The 23,731-nt window shown below is 42.5% G+C and overlaps 1 protein-coding gene across 1 annotated transcript in view; it reads left to right on the forward strand.

The window, feature by feature from the left end:
• Nucleotides 1-451: 451 nt before the first annotated feature.
• Nucleotides 452-23,731, forward strand: part of LOC145414690 (roundabout homolog 1-like) — a 47,275-nt gene continuing 23,995 nt past the window's right edge. The window contains exons 1-2 of the mRNA XM_080284211.1: nt 452-481; nt 711-815. Of these exons, the coding sequence (XP_080140337.1) occupies nt 452-481; nt 711-815 (135 nt within the window). The remainder of the gene's footprint in view (nt 482-710; nt 816-23,731) is intronic.

Consider the following 23,731-nt stretch of genomic DNA (forward strand, 5'->3'; position numbering starts at 1 on the left):
AACTATTAAAATTCATATAAAATCCCTAAGTGATGGGTAACATTTACTAAATCACGTTGGTGAATGAGGGACTGTACCAGCATGCCAGGAAAGGAAATACATACCATGCATGTGTCCTGTACTCGAGTGAGTCACTTGATGATACAAGTGTATAGTAAAATTATAAATATCATAATAAACACAAAAATTACTCAGAAATGCATTTACATAAGATTAGCCTATTTATCACTGTTTCTGTGGGAACCCCTAGCAACCTCTCGCGGAACCCTAGGGTTCTGAGGAACTCCGGTTGAGAAAAGCTGACTTAGGCCTATCCTCCGAGGGCCTTTGGACTTCATAGGAAAGGAAGTCAAAGGGCGCAGGTGGGCGGCCGAGGGTCAGGACACAGGAATATCTTTATGTGTAGGCCTATCCATCACGGAGGCACACAGCCAACTGAAGCACGACTGGGATGCGTGTGGGGGGCTACCAGCGGGTGCAGGTGGTGAAAATAATCAGCTGAGTATTCAAATAATGGCACAAATTACTAGATCATGTATACATGACCCCCGGACGGCCCCGGGGAGACATGTATACATGTCACCCGGAGGGGATGCGTTAAGTGACATGGAGGCTTCATGGCATCTTCAACTTAGTGAATTTTTCGGCATATCAAACCTGAACATTATTGTGTATGTTATTTACATCATTTTAATACTCACATGTTGCAGGTGAGGGATGCCTTCATCTTCATGTGGTGGCATGGATATGATCAAGTGGCTTCAATGTCTGGTTATAATCCTCAATTCCCTCCTTATTACCCAAATAGGAGGAAGGTGGGCTGCAGGAAAAAAGTAATTTTTACCTGCAGTTCACTGTGTCCACCTTCAAATAATCCTGGAGCTGCAACCAAGCTGCTGTTTCTGCTACTACCCACTACTACTAGTGACTCCTGTTGTGGGAATCTGGGTTGCGCAGGAAAATCCCAGAAATCGGCCACCCCAAAACATGGTCTGTTGGGTGCTGACAGTCTGGAGTCCCACACTCCCTCTCTCCCACTCTAAGGGGGAGAAAGGCTCCTCTTCCTTAGGTACACCTCTCCCCGACACCCATGCACTGCTCCATCCTCTGTCATGATTACTAATCACAACTTTATATGCCACGTTGTGCACTCTAATTACCCACTTTTGTTGCCCAGTGATGTTCCTATAAGTTGTATGTTTACAACTATAAAATATTAGGTATGATGGGGAGGGGGTAAAAAATGTTCAAGGCTAAATGAAGGACTTTGGGAAAAACTGAGGGATTTCACCATACTAATTAGCCTTATAACATGTGTTTCTATTATACCACTTGCACAATTCGATATCTGCTGAAAAACTCAACTTTAGTCATGTAACTGGAGGAGTCACTGTACTACTCAGCAGCAGCGTAGCGTGGGTTGCCAGCCCCCGGGGCAAGGAAAGTATTGCGCCCCCTAACCCGTCGCCCGTTAGCATTCCCTGAGACCCTTCCACCAGTCCAGTAATTGAACCCTTTACCCCCCAAGCACATGTATTTTAAGAAAATACTTCATTGTATGATCATTTCTTCACTTTCGTAAATGTTTAAACCATTAAACAATTACATATATATATATATACATATATATATATATATATATATATATATATATATACAATCATAGTTGAAACAGAAGAAAGAAGAATAAGAAATGACGACCATGTCAGCAAAACAATTATCAAAGAAAAAAAAAAAAAAAAAAAACTAACCTGTCAACACGCCAAAACAACAAAATTCACCAAACGATCGAACTCATCGGCACACGCATACACTGGCTGCAGCCAGGGTTGCCACTGGGGAAAGTAGAAAAATACAAGTTGGCTTAACTAAAATCTCCAAGATCGTATGAAAGAAACCAAGATTTACGTAACAAGTTTTATATGTACATATAAATAAAGGTATTGCTCCTTCAACTCATCTTTTAGGTTTTTATACAGCAGAGGAATACAGGGAGGCTTTAGGAAGGGAAGAGGAAGGGAAGAGGTTGTGTAAATCAGATATCTTTAATGGAAAAGAGTCTAGAGAAGGGAAAGAAGTTGTATATTTGGAGAAGGCATATGACAGGGTGGACAGACAAGGATTGTGGAAAGTATTAAAAATATATGGAGTAGATGGGAAGTTGTTGAATGCTGTGAGGAGTATGTATGAGGGTGCTAAGGCTGCAGTGTGTGTGGACAGTGAACTGAGTTAGTTTTTCTATTTAAAGGTTGAGCTGAAACACGGATATGTCATGTCTCCATGGTTGTTCAATCTGTATATGGATGGGGTTATAAAAGAGATACAAGGTAGGGCAGTGGATGTTGGAGTGGCCCTAATGAAAGAGGGAAGTGTTAGGAAACTCCCTGTAGGATACTGTTGTTTGCAGATGATACTGTTTTGTTAAGTGAAGACGAAGGGGAGCTGCAAGGCTTGGTGGATGAGTTTGGGAGAGTGTGTAAGAAACGGAATTTAAAGGTGAATGTAGGGAAGAGTAAACTGATGGTCTTTGAGAGAGGTGAAGTCAGTGAATGTACAGTGAGGTTGGATGATGAGGAAATGGAAAATGTGAGTACGTTTAAGTACTTGGGTAGTGTGATGAGTAAGGATCGAAGTTTGGAGGGTGAAGTGCTTGAAAGGGTACAACAAGGAAGAAAGGTTGCAGGTTCCTTGAAGACAATGATAAGAAACAGGGAAGTGAGCACGGAAGTGAAAAAGTTATTACATGACAGTTTTGCGATACCAACTCTGACATATGAAAGTGAGGCTTGGACATTGTTGGAGGGACACAAGACAAGAGTGAGAGCAGTGGAAATGAGTTACTTGAGAGAAGCCTGTGGAGTCACATGGAGAGACTGACAATGCGGATGTGAAGGAGCATTGTGTTGTGGATGTGGATGTGATAGGACGCATTGGGAGAAGCACACTGAGGTGGTTTGGCCATGTGGAGAGGATGGAGTGAGAGACTGATGAGGAGAGTGTATGTGAGTTAGGTGGAGGGGGAGAGAGGGAGGGGAAGGCCAAGGATGAGATGGACGGATGGAGTGGAGAGGTATATGAGAGAAGGGGGGGTGAATTGGGAGAAGGGCAGTGAAATCGCAGGGGACAGGGTGACGTGGAGGCGATTTGTTTGTGGCCACCCCGTATAAGGGATTAAGGCGTCTGGCAATAGATAGATAGATAGATAGAATTACTGTACATAAACCTGTGTGTTTTCCTCTCTGCCACTGGCATCTTCGGTCTCGTCAGCAGGATACGTATTGCCTGCTGTGTGCAGCAACACTTACCTCCATAACGCTGGCCAATATCGTCATTTTTCATGTCAATGGTGAGTTCTTTTGATGGTTTCCATTCAAAGCACAGTACTTCTTGTCAAGCGATGGCTTGTTTTGCAAACAACCGATTGACAGCCGTGTGGGTGAACAATCTGTTTGTGGCCATGCTTTTTAGCCTAGTCATTTGTGCGAACAATCTCTCAACTAATGCAGAAGAATGTAGTGGAACTAAAAGATCACAAATTAATCTTGAAAGACATTCAAATTTAGACTGATTACTCCCAGCAGAAATTCCAAGCATTTCATGCCAGAAATATGTTGCTGATTGATTGAGATGCTGAAGAGTTGACCTGGCATGCAACAGATCTTGCCATTGTTCCTGAAGAGAATCAAGCTCTTTCTCTTTTACGAGAGTGGGGAAGTGTATCATCAATATTGCAATTGCTTTTGTTCTTCTGGGAGATAGAGCTACTTTTGGATAAAAAATATTGAGTAATGCCAGCACATTTTCCTCATCAAAAGGAAAGCACTTTTGCATCTGTACACACAGTTCACAGGGTGCGTACACGTTATTATAGACGAACATTTCATACAAATCATTAAAGTTAAAATATATTTTCCAGGTTTAATGTGTATATTTATTTGGACTTAAAAAAAAATCCACGTGATTTTTCGAATTAATCTCCAAGAACCCAAGGTAGGGGTAAAAGACCCAAGATCTTGTATTAAAAAGAAAGTAAATCATGTTTTACTCTGTGTTAGTGTTGCAACACTAAATTGGCGGGAACATTACTTGGCGACGGCATTCTGAGATTTTGACAGATCTTAATTTAGCGATCACATTGTTGCCACATGCACAAATAACGGAGGCCACAACATGTTTCATAAATACAACGTATAACACGAGTTTCTGCAAATAATTGTATAGGTGAAAGTATATGTCATTCTGAGTAGAAAATCTTCTATACACATATGCATTTTAAGGTATACTTTAGGAGTGAGGTGGATTTTAAAAATTACACAACATATCAGTGTCACACATCACGGAGACGAGGCAGGTAGGGGAGGAGGATTGAGGCTATCTAGGCGCCCTTGCAACTCAATGAAATTATGAATTTTTTAAATATGATTTTTTGTGCAAGTTATGGAACATTATAGTACCGGTATCTTCAAACGGGAAATCACGCTATTAATAAGCATTATGTAATTCACCGATAAAGATTACGTGAGGACAGTATGCTTGTAATTGGCGAGAAAAATAATGTAAATGTTCCATGGCAACGTTTATTTCCCCTATCATGTTGAAAAACTGTGTAGAATGATCGAACATTGGGAGATTTTCTATACGAAGGGTATGGCGCGCTATTTTTTTTTTGTTATCACTACTTTATTATTATTATTATTTTTTTAATTTTGCAATCTATCTATCTATCTATATACCTAGGCTGCTTCCCCCAAGGAAAGGGAGGTAGCCGAGACAGGACGACACACTCCCCATTTACTCATCCATTCAAACACATTCATTCGCATCTTAGCCCCAAAGGGGAGAACGGACAGATCCTCACTGCACCACACCGCACAAGGGTCAACTGCGCAATGCAATCAGTGACATCCGCAGCAGAGCCCGACAGCAGAACTGGTTTACCCCTGCCACATCATAACAGACCCATCCCCTTACCCGCACCTGACCTGACTAGCTGATCAGACCAAATGCGGAAGAATATCCCCTCAGGGCTGCGTCATCACTTATTCATTCACAATTTCTCTCCATTTATTTCTGTCACGCACAGCCACTCTTCCTTGCTCAACAGACATCCCTCTCGCATCCAGCGCTCTCTTCACACTGTCCATCCATCCTATTCGTGGTCTTCCTCTCACATCAGATCTAGTTATCTTTTTCACCAATCGCTCATTATCCATTCTCTCCATATGCCCAAACCATCGCAACACCCTCTGCTCAACTCTACCAGCCATCTCCCGAACAACTCCAGTTCTCCTTCGCACTTCATCATTTCGCACCCGATCCATACGCGTCACTCCACACATACTCCTCAGACACCTCATCTCCGTTACATTCAAACTTTTCCTCTCTGCTACACCCATATTCCAAGTTTCAGCCCCATAAAATGCAGTCGGTACCACAACACCCTCATACAGCCTTCTCTTTACATCCATTCTAAGCGAACGACATTTAAACCTTTTTTTCATTCCTCCCATCACCTTTCCTACTTCATTTATTCTAAACTTCACTTCTGCATCTATTCTTCCATCCACAGCAACATGTGACCCTAGATATTTAAAACAATCTACCTCCTCAAGCAACTCACCATTCAAAACTATATTCATCCCCCTACCATCTATCAACCTCGTACACTTCATCACTTTACTCTTATTCTCATTTACTTTCAATTTCCTCCTTTCACACACCCTTCCAAACTCCTCTACCAACTGTCTCAATCTCTCCTCTGAATCAGTCACCAGTGCAGTATCATCTGCAAACAGCAGCTGCTTCAGATTCCACTCTCCACCATCAACATTTACTAGACTCAGACCACCTAAAACTCTTGCATTCACCTCTCTTACAACACCATCCATGTAAATATTAAACAACCAAGGCGACATCACACATCCCTGTTGCAGCCCCACTCTCACGGGAAACCAATCACTCACAGCATTTCCCACTCTTACACATGCTCTACTATTTACATAAAAACTTTTCACCCCTTTTAGTAACCTACCATCAAGTCCATACAATCTTAAAACAGTCCACAAAGCCTCCCTATCAATTCTATCATACGCTTTCTCTAAATCCATAAATGCCCAAAACACATCCTTGCCTTTCGCTAAATACTTTTCACACACTTCTCTCACAGCAAACACCTGATCAACACATCCTCTCTCTCTCCTAAAGCCACACTGCTCATCACCAATCACTCCCTCTGTACCCTCTCTAACTCTCATAATTAACACTCTACCATACACCTTACCTACAACACTCAACAGACTTATACCCCTAAAGCTAGTACATTCATACTTATCACCCTTGCCTTTATACAACGGGACCACACAAGCACTTGCCCAGTCAATTGGCACCATACCTTTCTCAAAGCACACATTCAACAATCTTACTAACCAGTCAACAATAGTCACTCCATCACCCTTCAGGCATTCCACAGCACACCCATCCATACCTGCAGCTTTCCCTGTTTTCATCTCCTTTACTGCCTTCTCCACTTCCTCCTTCGTGATCAAAGAATCATTCAACTCTCCCAACACATTTATTCCTTGCACCCTTCCATCCGCCACAATCTCAGCCACCCTTTCCTCCTCTACATTTAACAATCTTTCAAAATACTCTGCCCATCTCTTCCTTACTGCATCCATCTCAATTAACATCCTTTCATCCCCTGCGTTTACTCGTTCTTCCTTCCCAGACTCTCCCTTTCACACCTTTTTCACCTCCTTCCAAAACATTTTCTTATTCTGTTGAAAATTCTCTGTCAGCCGCCTACCCCACCTCTCATCTGCTGCCACTTTAGCATCACGCACAGCCCTTCTCGCTCTAAGAATTTTGTGCCCAGGGCAACCGCCCCTGTGGCCCCCCCAACGCTACGCCACTGCTACTCAGTCTGACTCACTCTCTCTTCCTACTTCTTCCTTTCCTTCTTTTTATTACACTTCTTTCCACTACAGTGTTCTACACCATGTAACAAGCCTGATGTTTTCCTGCAACCCAGAAAACCATTTACAACACTGGGTAGTGACCACATAAACAGGTAACGGGGTGATATGGAGCCTTTTATTATGCCCCTGCTAACTAGATGGAGAGAAGCAAATGCAGTGTCCATACAGAAACTAAACCGCCATACTTTTCCCCATGCCTTACTATTGTGGGGCGCTGTCAACCGCAAGGGAACATTAGTTTGCTGCATGGGACAACCATGCAGGGGCGGCTGCTTGCCTATGGCTGATGGGTCTGCTTGGCCAGTCAAACCAGACTGATCAACAAAAACAACTACTATCAACATTGAATCAGTACCATACAAGAGGGCGTTTGGTGTAATATGCAGACTAAATCACTAAAGAAAAGACATCATGAAATCTCCAAAGCCACTTAGAATATGACCATAGGCCTCAACTTCACCAATCCTGCCTCATATCCACTCATAAAGTTTTTGTCCTGCATAGTCAAGCTGATGTAGAGATGCCATGTCATTCTGTGTTCTGGGTGTGACCGAGAAGAGGTTTTGTGAAGTTTGCAAGGAGGCCACTGCACCCAACACTCTGGAGAGTTTCTTGCCTTAAGTACATGCAGCTGTAATGTGGATGCAATGACCAGCCAGTCATTAAGATACATGTCATAAATTTTCTTGAAAAAAAAAAAAATAATAATAATAATAGGACAATACCTCTGTTTAACCTAGGTAACCTTGCAAAATCCTAAAGCTGTACTCCTGATAGATTTTTAGATAGGAATTTTTAAAGTCTGGCCCACAGGGCCAATTATTATTTTCAGCCATTTTTAATCTGTGTATTCTATGCATCACCATTTGTTTATTTCTGGCTGGATTGAACTAAAATTTTCTCATGACATTAAAAAAACCCCGATACTCATTTTTCAGCCATTTCTACTCTGTATATTCTGAGCATCACCATTTGTTTATATCCGGCTGGATCGAACTAAAATTTTCTCATGACACTAAAAGAACCCTAAAACTCATTTATAACGGATAAATTTTTGCTGCTGAACTTGCACAGTATGAAAATTAATCAAAGAAACTTTTCTGAGCAAGAATTCCATAATTTTAAAAATTCAATATCTAAGGCAACTTCCAATGTTTTCCAAAAAAATGCTGATTCTATACTTCTACCATAGTTCTACAAAACTTACAATATACAGTATTTAGTCCTACATGAAAAGCTGAGCACTACAGAGGTAGGTAAATATGGTCTCGGAACAGCAAAACCCACTTCAGGGCAGATTTTGACTATTTTCTCATGAAGGATTAATTTTATGTTTGAAACTTTTTTCTAGGAAAGTATAAACATCCACTGCACACATAAAAATATTTGAGGGATGTTAGTTGACTCCTTTATCAATTAATATTTTTTAAAAAACAAGCATTCATTCAACAAATACGGTGAGTATAATTCTGAGGAATATGCAATGCCAAACATCAAAAATGTCCCTTTTCTTGGGGCTCAGAAACAAAAATGAATGAATGTCAATCTTAACATGCTTAACTGTCAAATATGCAGAACTGTCAGGTATCTCATGAAATGGAATCACACATCACAAAAACATCATCAAATTAGTTTCTGCGATGATAAAGTCTGTATTTATTATTCTTAAACAGGTAATTCTGTCTTCCATATTTTGTAACTGGGGGATCAACAATCCACAGCACATCCTGTAGTGGCACCCAACAAGTATCTTTCCCCGCAGGCCAATGAAAGGACTTTGCTGGCCTTTGGAGACACATGAAATTAACTATAATATCCCCATCATCATCAGATGTTCCCAGGATTGATCCAAGCCACCACTTCCCATCATACATATATGCTACGCACTTTCCTAAGAACACACTGGCCTAAACAGTCTGCATCAGAATTACTGGACTCAGCTGCTGGTATTACAATGTGATGAGCTGTAACCTGCAAACTTCTTGAGCCCAAGGAAGAAAAGGCTCAACAAGTACCCAAAATATATTATGTCCAAACCCTTACAGTATGCACTATATAGAGTAACTATCATTAAAGATATACAACGGAATGTAACATTCAATCTATCTATCTACCTATAGACAGATGCCGTAATCCTGTATGGGGTGGCCACGACAAATGTTACAGCTGGTAAAAAATGTGAAAAACTGGCTGTTAAAAAAATATATATTGACTGATGAAGGAGTCATATCTTTAAATGTTTTACATGTGTGCAACGTGTATTTGTACTTTCCTAGAAAAAAGTATCATACACACAAAAATAATCCTTCATGAGAAAATAGTCAAAATCTGACCCAAAATGGGTTTTTCAGTTAGGGGGCCATATTAAGCTACCTCAGTGGCATTCAATTTTTCATGTAGGACTAAATATCTTCTAGGTATGCTGGAAATATGACAATACTGCATAGAATAAAAATTTTCTGGAAAAACATTGGAAGCTGAATGAGATATTGAATTTTAAAATTATGGAACTCTTGCTTGGAAAAGAAAAAAGGTTTCCTTAATTAACTTTCACACTGCATATTCAACAGCAAAAATTTGCCTGAATACCTGTTATAAATTAGTCTTATAATTCTTTTAATCTCTTGAGAAAATTTCGGTTCACTCAAACTGATAATAAGCAGATGGAGATGGTCTGAATACACGGATTTAAAAAAAAAAAAAAAAAAAAAAAAAAAAAAAAAAAATTACTTCGGGCAAAATTTTAAAAATTCATGACTAAAAAACTATTTGGGGTACAGCTTCAGGACTGTGTATGGTTACATAGATGATGTAGAAGTATTTTCCTGAAAATTTTCTATAAAATTCATTACATGAACTGGGAGGCATTAGGTGAGTTGGCATGGAATAACTCAAGCATGGGTATGTAACAAGATATAAAAAAAAAAAAAAAAAAAAAAAAAAAAAAACATGCTTCTGGTCTACTGTTGTTAGTCAAACCTCTGCGTAAAACTGCATAAGGATATCTAGGTAGTCATGTCAAATTTTAAGTACTTGATGAATTAGCAAAGTGTGTGGGGACAGGATCAGGCACTTCCTGGTGGACACTATTATGTCTCTTTGAAACAAGATCAACAGATAGTAGGGGACATCCTGGGATCACTCACTCAATGACTTGTTTTTCCAAGTCTTCATGCAGTCCTGGAAGAGTGGTGCTAGTGGCTGTGAATTATGGCATGACTGACAGGGTGGAGCACTATACTTCCTCAATGGCATGTCACATTTTAGCAGTGTGAACACCCACTTATGTCCCTATTGGTAATGTAACCCCAGAAGTCATGTCAGTTGCTTGTCACCTACAGGCCATTTTACCTTCTTTGTAGCTGGGATAGACTTTGCAACATTCGGTATACCACGAGGACAAAGCCTCATTTCAACTTAATCCTTTAGCTGTGTACAGATTCTTTTTGGCTAAATATAATAGTTTTTGGTGGTCACAATATAACACTCTGAAACACAAGGATTACAAAGATGGTTTTTAACCTTTTAATGTCAAAGGGATTCTCTACACTGAATAAATTTATCTATGACTAGCTAGAATACAAGAGCCAAGACAAATGAGACGGATAAAAAGTTAACCCTATCCTGTGAAGGGAGGAGTGTAAATTCTGGCTGTGCGCGTAACTCTCGCTCGAGAGCTTTCAGAACAGCTGTGTAGAGATACTTTACTTCTAATGTTTCGTTTCATCGTTTAGTTTCATTTTTAAAGGCTCCAACATGCTTGCATGCATCAGCCTTGGTCACCTAGTGGTGGCTCTCCATGCTTCACGATCCATTGCAGCCTCCCTGTTCAGTCCCTCAACCCTGAGGTCACACTTAATGACCTCGTCCCATGTCTTTCTCAGTCTACCCCTCATAACCCCACCCCCAATATTAACACTTCTCACCTTCCTCACCCAATTATCATCCCCCATCCTCCCCACATGTCCAAACCATCTCAATCTACCTCTCCTCATCACACCAATACACTCCGGTCCCATCCTACCTCTCAACTCTTCCATCGTAAACCCAGCCCCCCCAGACCTTGCATGCATGGATGCACTACACATCCACCTAATCATTGTCATTTCTGTACGTCTGAGCCGACGAATATCCTCCTCCTTCACTGCCCAGGTCTCACTACCATACAGCATTACACTCCTAACACATGCTGCATGCAAAGACCCCTTAGCATGTAGGAAGAGTCAATAGAAAGGCCACTTTGGTCTCATTTTGAAGAAGAAGAGTTTTGCTCTGTCATACATTGGCCAAAAAGACAATATAAACAAAATGTAATGCAAAAAAAGTGAGTAGAAGTTAGCTGACATTCTAAAGATTTACACTGTCCTTTAAAAAAAAAAAAAAAAAAAAAAAAAAAATCAAGAAGTAATATTTTTAGATTCAATATGTAGCAGAGTAAATTTCCTTTCCAATAATGCATCATTTGTTGTATTTTCTTACATAATAACGCCGCATATATACGTGAGAAAAAGGAGCATAAGTGTTTGGTGGGAGGTCAAGAGGTGTACATCCTACCTGTGAAGAACCTCACACCACACTGAGCCAAGCAAACCAAGTGAGCAAGCATGCACCAGCTGTACAAGGCTTAGCTCAGCCCACTTTTGCCCGTCATCCAACAAAAATGACAACTCCCTAATTATTTCTTTAGAGCTTACATTGGATGACAGGCAAAGTCGTCATACTGACGTTAGAGGTTGACAAACGCATGACGACCCAGGTCATCATTGGTAAGTCTAAGGGTTAAATGTGGGGTATTACTGTACACACCATTGCTCACAATACAAACAACACTGAAATACAGAGTTTTTTTTTTAAATGTGGGGCTGGGCATGATGATGGCAATTCACACTTTCGTTTGAAATATTATTATTTTTTTCTTACTACTGTGACCATATTATCAACTGCAAGCTGTTCTTGACAGTCTGAGATGTAGAAACTAAAAAGCTGTATTGAAACCATGAAGGAGTGACTGGCTTAATACAGATGATATCTAAAACCCCATTATTACCCTTGCACCATACTGTACCCCTGCCAATAATAATATTTTCACAGTAACTAATTACTTGCATGTGTATGGTTTGCTATCATTCTTTTTCTTTTTCCCTCTTTTTCTCTTCGGTTCTCTTTTCTTCTCCCTCAGTTACTCACTTCTCCCCCTCCTTTCTTCTTTTCTCTCTCCCATATTTTGTCCCCCTTTTTCCTCCAAGTTTCTTTTATTCTCCATCCCTCTAAAATGCACTGATAAATAGGTAGATATGTTAAGATTATGGCACCTGCATTTTGACAGCTGAAGGGCTTTTGGGGTATGTGCTATGCATTCCATGGAGGTGTGTGTTGACTTGTAGTGTGGAAGCTTCTGGTAGTAACAATTTTGGAGACACTGGTGAGGTTTCTGCACACCATAATGGAGCTTGCTTGTTGAATGTGCAGTAGTCCTAACAGTACAATCCTTGCTTTTAACCTGAAACCAAAAAGGGACCGTCAATCTGTAGGTAGTAATGATTTCTCTTATTTCTAAATTCACTAGCCTCATGTTCCCAAATTTGTAAAGACCCCCTACAATTCTTTTATTTCAAAATGTTATTAACCTCATATTACTTTTTCCGATTTCAGCTCAAAAGTTCTTCCGATAAAACCCATCAACTTGTTTGGAATTTTAACCACCTCAGTGCACTGCTTACTCGGTTTTAGGTCATTTGATATTATCATAGCAAGATCCTTTTCCTTGTCCATACCTGGTAAGTGGATATTGTTCATTTTGTAATTCGCATGGACACTGTTATTTCCGACATGAATAATCCCTCCAATATCCGACGTAATAGAGCCATAGGCAGGTCAGGATAGTGGTCCTGTCCGGATATTGGGCCCCAGCTTATGGACTTGTACTTATGGACCCTAACTCAGAAAAACACCTATACAACTCCCTCTGGACATGCATAGCACCTATTTAAGACCCAAATCACACCAATAGGGGGCATAAAAGACTGAAATAAATGCAAAAGAAGCATAAAATGAGGTTTTTGAGGTAGGTTCATACAATATTCAACATTCTGGGTACTTACAAGTCCCTGGCTCCTGGACTGGTAGTTATGGACCCTAATCTAGCCTAACTCAGAAAAACACCTTCCTTCTGCACATGCATAGCACCTAAGACACAGCATATTCACACCAATATGGGACATAGTGAAATGAGGTGTTTGAGGTAAGTATAGTATGGAAAATACAGTAGAGTACAGTATGAAACATTCTGCCTACTTACAGCATGTCCATGGCCATCTCGATCAATAACCGCCTCCTCTCGGACTCTGACAGTAAGAAGGATTTCCTGAAGCACTTGCAGTACACTGTTCATGAAGTCTTGCACTGAACTTTGTTATTCGCACTCAGAAATCCATTCTCTTCACAGTGCGCACTCTTGTCTAACTTATGCTCCATTGTAACTTAATAAGTGTTGCACTCTGCACTTTAACTCTTTCCACTCTTATAACCATTTTCTAGAGCAAAAACACACGTCTATTTACATTAAACTTAGTTCAAAAATTGTTTCTTTTCACTCACAACTGTAAATCCTTAACACAATGCACTGTTTTTCACTGCACAACACTGTAAATTCCCGTGTGGTCTAGTGGAGAAGTTCTTGGCGTCTATTCATTGTCAGAGTCCGAGAGTATCACTGGCAGGTGACCTAGGGGTGTGTTGCTGGGTCGTGGTGATGGCGTACCCACTGCAGATGACTCTGAAGACAGACACGAACTCACGTTGAGCGGTGACTCCACCGTAGCTGATGTGCTGGGCTGTAGCTCGGAGCATGAGGGCCTGTCTTGGGGAGGCAACGGAGCCAGGGCAGGGCACAGCGGGGGTCACAGGCCTGAAAAAACTCAATCGTTGATTGACGCAAGGAACGACGATTCTGACAACTGATGATGCGCTGCCTCAAAGCACGCACTTCCTCCACAAGTCCCAAGGGCCCCACCTCCCTGTCGCAGTCCAGGTGTTCCAGGTAGTCCAGAGCGAACTCTAGGTGTTCCCGGAGTGCGCTCAGCTTGGGAATGGCTGGAGTTGTGTCATGCTGAGAGGAGTCTGCATCATTGTCGCCGTCCTCGTTGGAATCTTCAAGCTGGGTACTGACACTGCAACTGAAGATGCGATCTCAATATCGGACAATGTCTGATACCCAGGATCGCCCTCATTGTCATCCAACCACTCGCGCACATCGTCCACGTCAACATCATCGCCATGCGTACGTAGACGTGCATAGAAGTCATCCACGTCAAAACCTAGGAAATCGTACTCCACATCCGTTCCGAGCAGCAGACGAGACCAACCATTTTCTAAGAGTCTTGACAGGGATTTTCTTCCATGCACTGGCCCAGTTGTAGATTGCAGATACGATGTTGTAGCGGTGAAGGTTTTCCAAAGTCCGCTAGCCTCACGTGTCCCGTCCCTCCCTGCGCTCGTCCTCGTCCTCGAGAACAACCATCACCTCGTCCAGGAACTTCCTTCAGTACAGCCTCTTCATTGCCACGATCACTCCTTGGTCCATTGGTTGGATGAGAGCAGTCGTATTAGGTGGCAGAAACATGCACCTAATCCCGCCATTCTCAGCCACCAACTCCTTGTCGCACGGGTGGGCAAGTGCATTGTCGAGGAGAAGGAGGGCCTTTACCTGGTCGCGTGGGATTCCCAGTGTCTCCGTCTGGTAATGTATGACCTCCTTGACGAAGTGGCGGTGGAACCAGTCTTTGAAGATCTGGGCTGTAAACCATGCCTTCAAAGAATGGTGCCAGACAACAGGAAGGACATCCATCACCCCACAAAGACACCGAGGCTGCTTTGCATGGCCAACAATAACGGGCTTAAGCCGGTGCATGCCATTAGCGGCACAACACAAAGCAGATATCCGTTGCTTGGAGAGCTCGCAGCCAGGTACACGCTTCTCCGTCTCCTCGGCTAGTGTGTTCATTGGGAAAGAGCGATAGAATAAACCAGTTTCGTCAGCGTTGTAGACTTGACCGAGAGTGAGGCCCTCCCTGTCGATCAAACCCTTCACCTTGTTCCGAAACTCGTCAACTCCATCCTCGTAAGCGTCCAAAGCTTCGCCATGAGCTTTACAGTTGGTAAGGCCATGCCGTAACTTAAATGCGGAGAGCCAACCCTCGGATGCCTTGAAGTCTAGGGCGTCGTGAAGCCTGGCGAACTTCTCAGCAGCAGCCTTCAGCTCAGTACCATGTACCATCACACCAACAGCACGTTGCTGTCGATACCAAACCAACGTGGAGCGGTCAACTTCAGCAAACTTGGGAGTAAACATCACCTTCTTATCCACGTTGCGTTTGCTTCCCGACAAGAAGTCAGCCGTCTACTGCATGAGTTTGTCTCAGGATCTCTTAATATCAAACAAAGTAGCTCGTGCCAGGTTGAACTCGCAGAGGATGTGGGAAGAAGACCACCCCACATCTACTTTCTCCAATATCTCCAGTTTCTTCTCCAGAGTCAACACCACTCTCTTCCTCTTCTCAGGTGGCGGGGCCATCATCACACACACGAAGGAGAGGCACAAGAGCAGCAGGAGTGCCTGCAGCAGGTAAGGCACCACCACAAAAGCGAGCACATGGGCAGCCATGACGACGAGCGTGCACTTGCGACGAAAGACAGGCGGAAAGTGGGGAGGATGCAGGGGTGCTCTAGCGGACGTCGGAGGAATGACGCGCCACAACAAAGCTGTCCCACGCCCCACACGCCAAGTTCAAATTACAGGCAGGATTTTTTTTTTTTTGCGGTTCGGACCATTTTGGGAATATTGGATCCCAGGACAATTATGTCCGGTTAGTGGGGATGTTCGGATATTGGGCGTTCGGATATTAGAAGGATTACTTTTTGCATTTTTTTATGTTGAATTTCATTTGCCATTTTTCTGCCAAGCTTGCCTTTCATACTCATTGACACATCAGTCGTCTTTTGGGTCTGGCTGCGAAAATACACACTGACGCCTTTGGTGTCTTTAAAGCAAAAAAAAACATTAGCCAAGAAGTAAGTTTTCGGCCGATCGGCATCATTTTTGGAGGCGTCATAGCTTGCCCGGCACTCGTCAAGAGTAACGAGTTGGGAACTGTGGGTCCCGAGACGCGCGGCAGAATGGACAAATTGATTAGTACCACACTAGCTGTAAGGAGAGAAGGTATTGTGCAGTGGTGTCCCTTTAAACCCTCCTCTGTTTACCCCCGTCCCAGGTGCACATCAAATTTCACTACACCAATAGTGCTTGTGCCTACTTTCTGGGCACTACTGTGTTTAGATTTGGTGTCTGCAATAGGAAATTAGGTTTGTGAATCGTTCCTGGCAGTTATCAGCCGCTGGCCCAATGAAGATTGTGCTACTGTTTTTTGCCATGGCCCAACAACTACACTGCCTCTACCCTACACCAAATGTGAGTAATGAACCACTGAACAACAGTGACAGTGAATCAGGTGAATATAGTGTGCAATAGCTAATGAGCAAGGAAATGGTGAAATGTGCAGCAGCTTCAGGGGGAGGCGGGAAACCGCCTTACGACACGGCGTTGTCATGAATGGAATAATTGGCAAGGTGTTGATGAAATCATTGTTTTATGCTGATATATGTTGGATAGTATTATAGTGCAATAAATAGGAGTACAGTGCAACAAGAATATGTGATAAAATATTGGCTAGGGCATGAGTCACATACGCCTTACAGCCACTGGACGCTGTTGTCATGAGGGGATAATTGAGGAGGTTTAGGGATATTTCATTTTATGATACTGATATAATTATTCCGCATGCTTCTTGTGTGAAATAAAGCATGAGTGTTATTGTGATATGTTTACTGTATGCTTGTGTGGAAGAACGTAAACACTGCACCACGTGCTCGTTAGAAAATATCGTCTGCGATACCTTAGGTATTCCAAATGTGACCTACAGAGCACATTCGTGTAATGTTGTGGAGAAATATACTGTGTTTCTCATTAGGTGATATATTCAGTTATGTGTAATGTGAAATAAAAGTGTAAACAGTGCAGCATGTTCTTGTAAGGAAAATACTGTCTGCTACACCTTGGTGCACAGGTAGGGGCCACCTACATGACCTAGGGAACACGTGCATGTACTTGTAGTGGTGAAATGTACTGTGTTTCTTATAAATTGATAGATCTGGTTATGTGCAATGTGAAAAGAAAATGAGAGAGTGAACCAAGTGCTCATAATAAGAACAGCATCTCCTACACTTAACTTAGCTAATAGGTAGCGAAACCCAACGTGACATACGGAAAACGTCCATGTACTTGTAGTGGTGAAATGTATTGTGTTTCTCATAAGGTGATATATCTGGGTATGTGTAATGTGAAAAGAAAGTGAAAGAATGAACCACATGCTTGTAAGGAAAGCATCGTCTCCTACACCTGACTTAGCGCGAAGGTAGCGAAACGCAACGTGACTTACAGAACATGTGAATGTACTTGTGGTGGTGAAATATACAGTACGCTCGCCCCAAATACGTTCTCACCGAACGCGCTCGCAATTATATGCAGTTAGTGCTGGGATACGCATAAGACAACATAAGATTGAAGAACTGCTGTATTATGAAAACTATAAATTTACACGAGAGGCCTTTGAAAGGCCAAATCCTCGCACATCAGTGCAGCACACAAGGTTTGTCTTGATCTCGTGATGTGATTCACTGTATCGCTTTTCCACAATACTGTAAGTTAAATATTTTCAGTAGGGTTCTGGTAAGTTTATGTGCAAAGTTAAAGTACTGTTAAATGACGTTCAAGCAAGAAATAAGGTCTTATAACCAGTTTACCTGATAGGCGTCGGAATATTACCTTTTTTATTTGCTTGTTAAATATTCGCTGTACTGCTTTTCCACAGTCCTGTATTTGTAAGTTAAATATTTACTATTCTGGTATGCATTTGTAAGTCAAAGCACTTAAAGAAGGTTACAGCATTAAATAAAGTTAAAGCATTAAATAAAGACTTGTAACCAGTTAACCTGATTTATATGATTACCCATGATCAGTGGGTTCCGAGACAATTCGCCATCATGTCAATCTGCCGTCAAAACATGGACAATTCCCCGTCAGGACAATTCGCACCCTGGATGATTCCCCCTCATTCTATAAATATACGTATATTAATTAATCAATACTTTTATAAATATACTTATTATTAATCAATACTTTAATAACTATATTTCAGGGCGATCCAACAGTCTATGTTCAGTAGCGTAGGCTTTGGATATTATTCATTAGTTGCACCTTTAGTCAATAATTAACTTGTTTCTTCCTCGCTGTAGTCGCCTTTTAATTATATTTTAGCATCATCCATACCTGTCTTCATTAATGATGGCAAATTGTCTTCTTATTTGACAGAGGTGAAGTCAGTGAATGTACAGTGAGGCTGGATGGTGAGGAATTGGAAAATATGAGTATGTTTAAGTACTTGGGTAGTGTGATGAGTAAGGATGGGGGTTTGGAGGGTGAAGTGCTTGGGGTACAACAAGGAAGAAAGGTTGCTGGTTCTTTGAAAGCAGTGATAAGAAACAGGGAAGTGAGCATGGAAGTGAAAAAGTTACTATATGACAGTAATGTGATACCATCTCTAACGTCTGGAAGTGAAGCTTGGACGTTGTTGGAAGGACACAAGTCAAGTGTGAGAGCAGTGCTGGTCACTCCCAGCCCTAAGCGTCACCCCCGTGCTGGCCAATTTTAATTTTTTTTTTTTTTTGGCTAAAATGATAGATTTTGATGTGAAATATATATATATATATATATATATATATATAACCATAAAAAAAACTCACCGGAGGCTTGAAGTGCGTTTTTCATAGTCTCTCAGGCCGCCCGCAGGTGTGAGCGGGTGGGGAATCCCCAGCAGCGGAGAGAAAACCCGTTTTCCATGCAAGGTAAACTCAGGTATTCTCACCAACGTGACTCAGGGAAGGTATAGGAATGGTCTTAACACTTTTCTGTCCACTTCTCACAAAAAAAAAAAAAAAAAAAAAAAAAAAAAAAAAAAAAAAAAATCTTATTTCATTAAAAAATCGTGTTTATTGGGGGAATTAATCACTTACTCATGCAACGCAATACATATCACTGTGAATGCATTGTCTTGCAGTTATGAGAAAATATGCATTATGTGACTTCACAATGTACAGCCCTTTCACTTACAGTAAATTATTTACAACATGCCTTCAGTATACACAGACATTACCAGAGTATTTTTGATCCTCTCAGTGAATATATTGTCTAACACTTACGAGAACATACGTAAAACTTTACTCCACAATGTTCAGTCCTTACACTTACGAGAAAGTATTTACATGTCATCACTGTATACAGTACTTATAACAACACTTCCTCAGCGTCTTTTTTCGTATTTACAACACTTTTTGAGCGTATTTTTTTCGCTCGTCATAACCACATTATTGTTTCTCAATAGTCAGCGAGAGTGTGGTACTCCTCGAAGCATGGGTATACGTACAGTCCTACATCACACTCTGCACACATATACCTTGAGTCCTTCCTCTGAGTACGTGGCCTTACAGTGTTGTTTGCACACACGTGACACCTCCGCTGGGGATTCTGACGTGTTGCACTTGGAGGGACGATTTTGGGGAAGTGTCTAGAGGTGAGGCGGAGAGGTGTGGCGGTGGCGAGCAGCACTTCTATCTTCACCATATTCACCCACTATCTCCCGCACCAGCTCTCGAATATAGCCCTCGAAAGTTTCTTGGATGCCAGTGGTCTGTGCGTGGAGATAGTGAGCGTTGAGGACGGTGATGTCGAGGAGATAGAAGAATAATTTTTTATACCACTTCATTGTGGGCCTGACACAGTCAACGCTAGAAATCACGGCATCTGATTGATCCACCTGTCGCATATTCTCATTGTACGCCAAAACAGGTTCTGGTTTCCAGACGTGGCGCCGCCCTTCTGCCCTATAATCTATACTGTCTGTGAGGTGTACAAGGGGCTGATGAACAGACGAGAGGAGGTATGCTTTGTGGTTGTGGTGCCATGCTGCTGTGAGGATATTATGTGCTTTGTAAAAAACCACCTCATTTTTCTGAAGCTTCCTCCCCACCTTCACCCATGTGCCAACGGTTCTTCTTTACAGTGCTGCAGAGACCAGTTTCGTGCAGGTAAAGGTACCTGGCGAGAAGGGGGCTTGTGTACCAATTATCGAGGTATAAGACGTGCCCACGATGAAGGTATTCCTCGATCATCATTTTTACCACAGCCCCAGAGAGTCCCAAACTTCTATCTTCTGTGATGTCTGTCTGAACACCTGTGTACAGGACTATGTCCTGCACATACCCAGTCTTACAGTCGCACATCACGAAGATTTTGAAGCCAAACCTGTGTCTTGCTGGGGATATACTGACGAAAACCAATATTACCCCTCCATAGAACTAGACTCTCGTCTATGACAAGGTCTCGGTGTGGAGAGAAGGAGGTACGGAATTTCTCTCGAAGGTGATCAAAAACCAGACGTATCCTCCTCATCCTGTCCGTGTTGATTGCGTCAGCAGGGTCAAGGGTGTCAAAAAAATGAAGACGGCACAGGATGTACTGAAAGCAATTCCTTCCCATCACCTTACCAAAAAATGGTGTCACCGTTAATGGATCGACAGTCCAATATGAGGGAAGCTGATTTTTTTTCAATATCCCCATCAAAAGCACAAGTGCTAGGAACACATACATTTCACCCAGGGTCATGTCAGATTCAAACAATCGGCTGTGTCGTGTCTGTGTGTTCCCCCACGTTCAAATGCAGCAAAGGCGTTGGTCAGGGCCACAATCTTCAAAACAAACTCCACAGGAAAGTAGTTCCTGAAGAAGTCAAGCCTACTGGACGTATGGTGAAGCTCAGGGGCACTACACCCGGCCTCATTTTCATGGGTGAACGAGGGAATGTGGGGGACAAAGTCACGACCGTCCTTCCACTCCCACGTCGTTTCCTCCTCATCATCATCATCATCATCGCCACCGTGTTCCTCGGGCTGTGAGGAAGCATGGGGAAGTGTGGGGAATGGGGGAAGAGTTTCACATGAGGTGCTGGGTGTGGGGAAGGCGGGAAGGCTTTGTCCTGAGGTGCTGGGCTGAGCTGGGTCACGGGAAGGCAAGGGAGAGCGCGGGCGAGATGAGTCGCTCTCCCCCAACAATGGAACTTTCGCAAATCTTCCATGCTTCCTCCTCACACTTTCCTCCCCACGTGGCGAAATTCTTTGCCTCCCCAACCACCCCTCAACTGCAGGACTACCTTCCTCTTCCCTATCCTCCTCATCGTCGTGATGTGAAAGACGACGACGTGCAGGTGGCCTCCTACCACGTGTTGCCCTAGTGTAGCCCACATACCTGGATTTCCTAGGTGAGGGAATTTCATCATCGCTACTACTTTCCTCCTCAGGCTGGATGTAGTCCTTATCCTGTATGTCGTCATCATCCAGATCACTTTCCCCAGTGTAGGGAACCCTTAGGAGAACCTGATTCTCCTCGTCAGAGAGACCGCGGCGAGACATCACTGCACTGCATGACTGACACAAGCAGAGTGAGGCAGAGCGAGCGTGAGGCGGAAGCGTGTGGGTGTATGGGTCAGGCCACCTGAGGGCAGATAGAGAAAGGGTTGCCCTACAAGCACACCAATTTTTGCGCACCAAGCTTGAAAATTGCGGTCACAATGATTTTTTGAAATCGAGACCGTTTTAAAACGGCACTGGCACTGAGCACGCAATTATGTAAGACCGTTTTAAAACGGCACTGGCACGGGGCAGGTTAAGAGGAGCCTGTGGAGTCACATGGAGAGACAGGCTGACAAATGAGGATATAAAGGAGCATTGTGGTGTGGATGTGGATGTGATAGGATGCGTTAGGAGGAATACACTGAGGTGGTTTGGCCATGTGGAGAGGATGGAGGGTGAAAAACTGACGAGGAGAGTGTATGTAAGTGAGGTGGAGGGGGGGAGGGGGAGGGGGAGGCCAAGGATGAGATGGAGGGATGGGGTGGAGAGGTATATGAGAGAGGGGGGTGTGAGTTGGGAGCAGGGCAGTGAAACGGCGGGGGACAGGGTGACGTGGAGGCGATTTGTTTGTGGCCATCCCAAACGGGATTGAGGCATCTGGCAGTAGATAGACAGATAGATGATATAAAGTTTTTAGTTTTCACCTAACATCAACTTGTCATTTTTACTTTTATTTTCTTTGTTCTATTTTTTTTAACATACTATGATAAAGTACAACTATTCAGCTTGAAAATTACAACAAAACCAACATTCTACCATGAAAAATTTAAGTATACAGAGCAATCAAAGAAAAATATCACGGTGCGAAGACGTGAATCAGTGTGAGAGTGGCTAACTCTAGCACGGACATAATCTGCCTGGCCCAGAAACTTCATAGGATTAAAATGCTCTAACATGAAGAATAAATCAATTTCTATTCCAATCGGGCCACTGGTTCCCAAGTTTTCATTTCTGGCCTTCTGACACTGAGCGGAGGCCGACAAAGGTGACCTTTAATAATACCCTCAACTCAAGAAGCGAAACACCAGAACAGCAACGAACAGCATCTTTATTTGTAGTACAAAAGTTTCGGCACAGAGACTATGCCATTTTCAAGGTTTACTGAAAGTTAAGAAAAGTGTTAAAAAAATAAAAAACATATTATAAAAAATTATTAAAACACTGAAAATTTATCCTATGTACAATCGGCAGGCTGATGTATTATTATTTAATTTGGGGGCATATTTCTTGATGTAAAGTGACTCTAAAATCCTAATGTCGGCACTGCAACAAGAATCTAAGATAGTAAAATAATCTTTTTTCGGAGGCACATCACACTCTAACAAGTGTTCCCTTACTGCAGAGCAAGGAGGGACTAGCAGAGGGCGACCGGTCCTGCTCGACTGGCCCAAGTGTTCATCTGTCCTGATTTTATAGGCTCACGTATGGTATAAGGAATGAGGAAGGGGAAAGGATACTCAAGTTTGAGGAGGCAACAGACATGATTCTGTGCAACACATATTTTAGGAAACGAGAGAGTAGGTTAAATACATATGAGTCTGGGGGAAATAGCAGTCAGACAGATTATTTTCTGGTTAGGAGGGCTGATAGGAGGTTAGTGAGGGATGTTACAGTTATAGGAAGTGAGGAGTGTGTGCAGCAGCACAAACTATTGATTTGTGATATGGTGTTTAAAGAACACGTGATGACAAAGAGGACTTATGTACAGTACCTAGGAGGAAAGTATGGAAGCTGAAAAACCAAGCAGTAAGGGATGCCTTCTATTGCGAGATGAGGAGAGTGGTGGCTGAACAGGGAGCCATAGACAGAGGCATTAATGAACAGTACAGAGCCCTCAAGAACAATCTCTTGAGAATTACTGATGTAACATGCAGCTGGACAAGAGGACCACCAAGACATAAAGTAACTTGGTGGTGGGATGAGGTGTAGAAGCTGCAGTTAGGGAGAAAAGAAGGCTTTTCCGGGAATGGAAGAAGGGTGGTAGCAAGGAGGAATACTTGGCTGCCAAGCGTAGGGCTAAAAGAGAGGTATACAGGGCAAAGTCTGAGTCACACAGACTTTTACTTGATAACCTGAATCATGGGAAAAGGAAAAATATGATATTTAAGGTGGCAAATCAGATGAAGAGGGATAATCAGGATATTATAGGTGAGCACTGTGTGAAGAATGATGAAGGA

The sequence above is a fragment of the Coenobita brevimanus genome, chromosome 13 (genome assembly GCF_032717465.1).
Source record: "Coenobita brevimanus isolate Jiangsu-jjx chromosome 13, ASM3271746v2, whole genome shotgun sequence".
In the NCBI taxonomy this organism is placed as follows: domain Eukaryota; kingdom Metazoa; phylum Arthropoda; class Malacostraca; order Decapoda; family Coenobitidae; genus Coenobita; species Coenobita brevimanus.